The sequence below is a fragment of the Pinus tabuliformis genome, chromosome 3_2, assembly GCF_031772625.1.
Source record: "Pinus tabuliformis cultivar Carrire ecotype Pingquan chromosome 3_2, CPIR1, whole genome shotgun sequence".
Taxonomy (NCBI): Eukaryota; Viridiplantae; Streptophyta; class Pinopsida; order Pinales; family Pinaceae; genus Pinus; species Pinus tabuliformis.
Genome location: NC_142302.1, coordinates 701,015,932 through 701,023,736, shown reverse-complemented (window position 1 = coordinate 701,023,736; position 7,805 = coordinate 701,015,932). Strand labels below are relative to the sequence as shown.

At 37.8% G+C, this 7,805-nt stretch overlaps 2 protein-coding genes across 2 annotated transcripts; one reads left to right on the top strand and one right to left on the bottom strand.

Annotated features, from left to right (window-relative positions):
- Positions 1-3,411: 3,411 nt before the first annotated feature.
- Positions 3,412-4,460, bottom strand: FDC1 (2Fe-2S ferredoxin-like superfamily protein). Its single transcript, XM_089416883.1, has one exon. It carries the CDS (start codon positions 4,257-4,259, stop codon positions 3,651-3,653), a length of 609 nt encoding a protein of 202 aa, XP_089273009.1. The 5' UTR covers positions 4,260-4,460; the 3' UTR covers positions 3,412-3,650.
- A 126-nt stretch (positions 4,461-4,586) lies between these two features.
- LOC149182554 (rubisco accumulation factor 1.1, chloroplastic-like) lies at positions 4,587-6,753 on the top strand. The gene is made up of 2 exons (XM_089416881.1): positions 4,587-4,768; positions 5,099-6,753. The coding sequence occupies exon 2, from the start codon at positions 5,137-5,139 to the stop codon at positions 6,436-6,438; it is 1,302 nt and encodes a 433-aa protein (XP_089273007.1). The 5' UTR covers positions 4,587-4,768; positions 5,099-5,136; the 3' UTR covers positions 6,439-6,753.
- Positions 6,754-7,805: the final 1,052 nt, after the last annotated feature.

Here is a 7,805-nt window from a genome sequence, read left to right as displayed (position 1 = left end):
CATATTACACAGTGTTATTCTGGAAATCTCCAACAAAAAAGAAAGTAGTTAAATATTCGAAAGCAAGAATGAAATCTAATTCGAAAATGAAGGAAGATTTTTAGAAACTTCATATAACTATGCTTCAGTGCTATTTAGAATTCAAGAGACTCTTGCATGAAAAGATGTTACTATTTCTATCTTGTTCGCCAAAGATAATTATTATATAAACCCTAAATTCACTAACCAATTGGTGATTCCCGAGTCAAAAATAATTGAAAAAATAGACCTTTGTAACACAAAACAATATGTCATAGCCGATTTACAATTAAACGCTAGAGACTATACATTTATATCGCAATTCTCGGTTCAATCCCTATGGGGCGATCGAGGTGACATAATTTTGGATTCACCCTGGCTGGAATCACTAGGGTTGTTCATTATAACTATGAAAAAAAATTGACATTCTCCTAAAAGAAGAAAATAGTAACGTTACAGGACAATACATTGAAACCAGATTCAGTAACACTAGAAGACAAAAGATATCTCAAATGTAATCCTTCATGAAAGTCAAAAGTCAATAGACAATATGCAAAAGGAAGTTGACAAGATTATCATAGACAAAAACGAAGAAGTTTCTCACCTCAAGAAACACAATGAAAAATTACTCTCTCAAATTAAGGAACTTAAAAATGATAAGAAATCATTGAAAAACAAATTAGAACTTATCAAGAAAGAAGTATTGAAGCCTTCAAACATAATAGTCCAAGTTGAAGAAAAATAAATGAATATTGATCTAGTCAATATCATAACTCGAGAAGATGACAAATCGGTTGAAGTAAAAAAATATTTAGATGTTGTAGTTCAGACGATGAAAATTCCAAGTGAAGATTTTGTAACCAACTCAACAACATCAGTACTTGAAGTAAATCAGGAAATTGCCACATGCATGATAAGGGAAAATCAAATCACAAGAACTCCTTATCGACATCTAAATCACAAGATAAGACATCTCAATCAATTTGCATATCCATATCACTCATAACAGAAACAACAGACTTGTGCTCCGAAGAATACTGATGTTTACAAAATCCATTCTTATGATAACAATTTATTTCAGCTATCAAATAATTGCAAAGTTCCATAGAAGATTGATTTAGGATGGTTAGATCCCTTCTCAATTCGACAATTTTGTTTATCACTCAGAGGATCCTATCATCTTGTATCATCAAAGATAACAACTCGAAGAAATCTGAAAAGTGTAAATAGATTACAAGACAAAGAAACAAATGACATTGAGAACAAAGCTTTCTTAAGAGGAAGACAATGATATATATATATATATATAACAATCATAATAATGATTAGTAGAGAAGAGGCATGTCTCTAAGAACATGACCATTCATAAAGGGGCACCTATTTAGGTATAGCATGCCCTCATTTGTAACAATCTCATATCTCTTACACAATCAACATTCTTATAAATAAATGCTACTTGTCCTATAATGGATACTTTTATATTTCGGATATTCTAAATATTTCGCTGCATATACGAACCTTGTGCCTTATAGATGTTCTTGGAGAGATTGCACTTGTGTGATGCTAAGGTTTGCTCTTGCGATTCTAGGGTTTCTGCTATGCGTTGAAAATGACACTAGTTATTATGGGTTTCGCAGTAGTGCTAGTGTTTCTACCCTAGTAGAAAACATGGATAGCAAAGCTAATTCCTTGCACTTGTTATTGTGGGATGTGAGGCTAGGGCAACATCATGGAGAGACTAGCTTGATCATTTTTGAGCTTGGTATGATGCCTTGCTTGTAAGAAGACTCAATTATTGTATCCTTGATTTTCCATGGAGTTTTTGTTGTTTGTATTGATGCAAGGGTTGAAGACATAGGGTTTGACGATTCAAATTGATGCACATGTCAATTTGGATGCTAGCACTAAAGTTGTCTTGCCATATGCCTATGTGATGCAACATGACTAGGGTTTGTAAGCCCTAAGGAAGACAACAGAGTTAGTGTGAAGTGCTTCTTGTTGTATGTGCCAAGGAGGACTTGTTGCTGTTGATGCTAGCATGTTGAAGATCTTGAGCAGAGTGCCTAGCTTTCTTTGGGAGTGTTTCCTAGGCAGGAGGAGTTCTTGGCTAGAGTTTTCATATGGTTTACCTAGTTAGGGCTTGAAAAGTTTGGCTTCTTCGAACTTTGTGATAAAGTTGTGGTATGTACTCAAATTTCATCTTTTGTATATATATATATATAGGAAGTTTCCAGTTATTCAAACTTTGAGTACTTTAAGATTTTATCTTCAGCTTGTGTTGTCTTCTTGGTTGTGTGGATTCTAGCATTTATCGTTCATGTTGATTTGACATATTATATTGCTGAAATTATTAAAGTGGTTTAACATAAATATACAAGATAAAGGAGCATATTTTCTACTCTAAAATCTGTTGCAATAAAGTTATTTCCGATCTCTTACATGCTGGAAAAATGTGCCTGGCATTGAGTATATGTTATTTATACTTTCGAGTTGCCAGGTGATTTTGGTTGAGGTGAATTGAAGTATTCGCTGCTGTAATTGAATATTTCAGATCATCTCTAAGGCTGAAAGTTCACAAAAAATAGATATGGAAAACCCTCATGTTTGATATGAAATTTTCTATATTGTGTTAATTACCTGATTTTTGAAACTTCTAGGTAACTGCTCTGATAACTTTGCGCTTTTCAGGCCCAAGATACCATTCTGAGTACTTGTCTCAGGCCCAAGCTGCCATTCCAAGTACTCGTTTCAAGCCCAAGCAAAATTAACTTGCTGAAATTTGTGGGGGCCAAGCCAAGTAGACTCAGTGAAGCTCGCCAAGATTTGACGGTCCTGTGTTACTACGATTAGAATAGAATTATTTAGCAAGAACACGTGGTTGACGGAAAGAGAAAGAGGACCCTTATGGAACTTATAGAGGGAGATTAGCCCTCTTGCTTCTCTCTATACGAAGGTGTTTAGTATCATGATGAGATGTTTCCCAATTCTCAGGTTTGTGTGGGCTCCATTTGGAGATTTGTTTATTTATTCTCAATAAACTGAGAGGTTTGGTTAAGCATAGTTGCATTCCATATCTTCATGGAAGAAGATGCAAAAATAATGAATGGAAAGGACTCTCTCAAATAACCCTCGTAATATATCTACATCTCTGCAAATACCAGGTGAAGAAAATATATTGCCAATTCAATGGGAAAAGAAGAAGAGGTGTGTTTGCAACGTAGCATATCATAACACTGTAGTGCCATATTCAAAGCAATCTATTGACTGGAAAATGATTACTGATAAGTTCTATCAAATTACTCCCTGTAATATCTCCGCAAATGCCATATCTATAAAAAATGCATTGCTGCCTAATTAAGAACATTTCATCAAATGATCGCATAACACCAAATGCATTGCCAAGATTGCATCTCATACATCTGTAAAACTCAGCTGCAACACAGTACATTGCCAAAGAATGTTTGTATGTAGTGGCGATATATTCATAAGGTCAGGCACCAAATACTGAACCTCAAGTTTTGTACTTATACATGTAGTTCCGCGTTAAAACACCAAACCAGGGTTTTTGGTGAGGTACTTACACTCCAGTGAATTAGCATGCCCCACTGACTGCAGAGGACTGAGCTTAAACACTAATCCGAGGCTGTTGCAAGCTGCAGAGACAGCAGTTCATCTTCCGGAATGGTGCGAATCGAGCAATCGGACCGGGGATAGGAAGAACACATGAGCGCATAGCCTTTCTCTACAACATCATCACTGAGCATGCCTTCACTCTGATCAACTTCTCCATCTATAAGCTTTGCCGGGCATGTCATACAGACCCCGAGTTTACAGTCATGAGGAACAGTTATCCCTGCATCCAGGGCTTTTGAGAGAATTGTCTCGTCCTCGGGAACCTCTAAGACATGCTTCTTCCCCTCGTGTTCTATTTCCACATTGTATATTTTCCCTGCTCTGCAAAGCAAGGTACCGGAGCCCTTTCTACCAGTCCTTGAAGTTATTGTGGCTGGAACTTTGCTGTGTAAAAGATTACCCTTATGGGTTTTTTGAGAAAATTTGGAGAAAATCCGACAGTAAAATGGATTTGTTTTAGAGAAATAGTTATCAGAAGCTCTGATAATAGTGGTTTCGCAGAATGGAAGGTTGGATGCTGTGACTTTAAAGAAAATGGGCGAAGGCAATACCGGAGAGGTCGCCATTCTTTTGATGGTAGGGTTTACTGAAAATTGAAGGGAGAACATTTATGACGGACCTGATGATTAGTGTTATGCTCCAATGCACGCTAAGTACTCGGCAAACAAAAAAATACGCTGAAGAAGGATTTTCGACAGGCTCAGAACCCGGGAGCTTCCAGACGAAACACAGCCATCGTGATGGATGCAAAGATTTTAACACACAAGTAAAATATGTGGTCTAAAGAAAAGAAAGTGCCTCGGATAAATGCCGCTTTCTTTGTCCTAAATTAACTCTTAGAAAAAGGATAGGCTTGGCTTACGTGGCTAATTGGCATTATACGCATCACGGTTGCAGATAAGGTTTTGTTTGAGCAATATACAAGGTAAAAAGCTCTCTAAATTCATTTACATGGTACTTCCTCAGCTAATTGATGAAAAATCTTTCCCTGCAGTATCAGATATTCACCGGGATTGAAGCCGGGATCATGAAAACCCGATACAGATATTGACTTAAACGAAATAGACTTCTATTCTTACATTCGTCTGACAGTATTTGAGATTTCAACGAGCTACAGGTATCGCCTCACAAATCTTTGCATAAGCCTGCACGTCTTCAGTTTTAGGTTTATTTAAATTTCAGATTGAACGGGTAATTTTGCATCTTTATAGCTGGCCATCCGCATCTCCGGTCTCGCCTTTGCTTCATTTGCGGCATAAATGCGATGCAGGCTTTGATTTCCTGAAACATCCAGTTGAAATTTACTATTTATCCTTTCATTTACAATTGTTCCAGTTTGTGATTGTCTGACAAAAAAAAAATTGAAAGCCTCATTTTCGTTCTCACTTTATAGAATTTGGCCGCATATTTTCCATCTTTGAGTAAATCTTGTGTTTCTATAATACAGAACTTTCGTCTTCGGTTTTGCTTGGTTACATTGACAAAATGCTCAGTGGATATGCTTCGATTTCGACTCTTCGACTTCATCCTACTCTTACTAGCGGAAATAAAGCCTTTAATCCTGTGCTTTATGGCCTAAATAAAGCAACCCGAGCTTCTACATATAGTAAGAATGGATTTCGAACTTTCAAGTGCATGGCTTCCGCAAAGGAATACTACCAACCTTTCCGACCACCGCTGACTGTCCAGAGCATTCCTGATGCCGCCAGAAAGTTGGAAATTGACGAACAGCTAGCTGTCATTCGTGATAGAATTGGTCTGTGGCACCAGTATGCCGACTTAATCCCCGCGCTTAATCGTGCGGGATTCTCTCCCTCAAGCATCGAGGAAGCCACAGGAATGTCAGGCATAGAGCAGAACAAGATTATCGTTGGTTCTCGGGTGCGTTCTTCGTTGGTATCTAATGGATTTGATGAAAATTCATTAGCCTATTATGACATTGGTGGAGCGGATATTCTATATGAGTTCAGAACTCTTTCCACGGAGCAGCGAAAATCTGCAGCTGAATATGCCATGGAAAGATCCATGGATGGAAAGGAAGCGAGGGAATTGACGAGAGCAATGAAGGATTTCGGGAGGCGGCGTAAGGAGGGATGGGAGTCCTTTTCCTCCGAGCCGGGTGATTGCTTGGCCTACTGTTTTTATTGCCAGAGCAAAGAGTATAAAGCAGATTCAGAGCGAGAAGCAGCATTGAAGAAAGCTCTTTCCTTTGCAGTTACAGAGAAAGCAAAGGCTAAAATTCAAGAATCTCTTGAAAGAACTGATGAAATAGACAAAGATCAATCTGCAGAAATTTTTCGGCGTTTGCCCATTGTAAGATTGGTGGAAGGAGAAGTTGCAGAGGCCAAAACACCTTTGGTGTTGCCTGTAATTAAAGCGAATGTGGAAGAATACATGCAAGCACCCTCTCGCAAGGCCCTGGGAGAAGGTCCGTTTAGGATTTATCACTCAGAAACAGCATGGAAATCTTGGATTGTTTTACCGGGCTGGGAAGCTTTGATCGATGCAGAGGCTCCTGTTGTTCTTTCGTTTTCTGATGGGAATGTTCTTCCTTTGAAAGTCCCAAAAACTGACAGGAAGGAATCAGTTTTGGTAGTTGTGGACAAAACAAAGACTGAGATAGATGCAGAGAGCTGTTTCTTGGTAGCCTCTGCTGATAATTCTTTGAACATTCAGAGAGGATCAGCAATTTCTGCATCTGCAGGGTCTGTCTTGGGTATGGCAATTTTAGTTGTTAGACCGCCTAAGCCAGAAAATGAAGAGCCAGACATGATAGACTGGGACTGATAGTTCACCTGCATAAAGGGTTTGCATAATCACTCAATTGCCTTTGAGAGTGTTACCCAGCGCCACAAAAGCTGGAGTTTGCCTTTAAACAGGGTAATCAACAATAAAGTACGCATTTTGTGCTCTTCGAAATTACACAAGTATTGGGCATCACTCCATGCAGTCACTCCAAACTTTGGTCACAGCATGGTTGAACGGTTCAACTTGAACCTTGTTTCTTTAAAACGTTCAGGAATTGTTGTTTCTTTGAAAGTATGGAACAGACTTTGTTGTCAGCACTTAAAGGTGATTAAAAAATGAAGGTTTTATATTCAACTTGTTTAGTTTCTTCATTCTTGCCCCCTTTTCATTATTTTAGTGGGTAACAACATGGTCTTGGGTTCTGGCATGGATTAATTCTCTAATCTGAAATAGATCAGGTGCCAAGTCTGGCCATGACAAAGTAATACTGATATGAAAAGTTTATGTTTGCTATGTTTGTTTGCACTATTTCTTTGTCCATTTAGTCCTTCCCTGTTACTAGTATTTTAAAAATGATCCTTTCCATTTGAGTTTATACTTTGAGATATGATATGGTCCATTCTTAGGGTGATTGAACCAGAAGAATCCGATGCTTATTTAAACTTGGAGATATGGTGGATTCTTAAGGGTGATTGGGATTGCATCCCATGATTATTTACAAATGCAGGGCATGGGCATGCATATTGTGTAATTCAATAGTTGCAGGTAGTTGATAAATTATGCTGTGCAGTGGTATTTTTTTTCAACCCACCGACCATCTAAGAAACATATTTTAATTATGCGCAAATATAAGAAAGATTCAATTTGTGATTACAATCTGAAAAAATTATTATACAATTCTGTAATGTTATATTAATATTTCACGTCCTTTTGTTAAAGTTTTAAAGTTGCTTTTATCATCTGTAGATGCACAAACCATTGGACCTTAAATCTGAAGTACACAACCTCAGCTGTATGCTGTAAATTAGATATTTTCCCATGTAATGTGCTGTTTGCATTTGAGATTGAGTTTATACTATAGTATCTCCATTGGGCCTTAAGATCAACTCACTGAAAACCATGCTTACAGCGCTTCATGTCAACTCTAGCATCAAAGCATTCAATCTGAGTTTAACCAAATCTTGCACAAAAGCTGGCCTTTTGTATACAGTATTGCTACTGCTGTTCCATTGAGAGGTGTCCGTTTGGGTGAGTATGAGATGAATGAAGGGCTTATTTGATCTGGTCTATCATTTTATGAACAAGAAGCTGATGAATTAAATCACTCCCTTTGAACGTTATCTACTATATTTCAGACCCTCCTTAGATTTGATTCTTGTTATATTTAGGTTGCTTCTTCAAGGGAT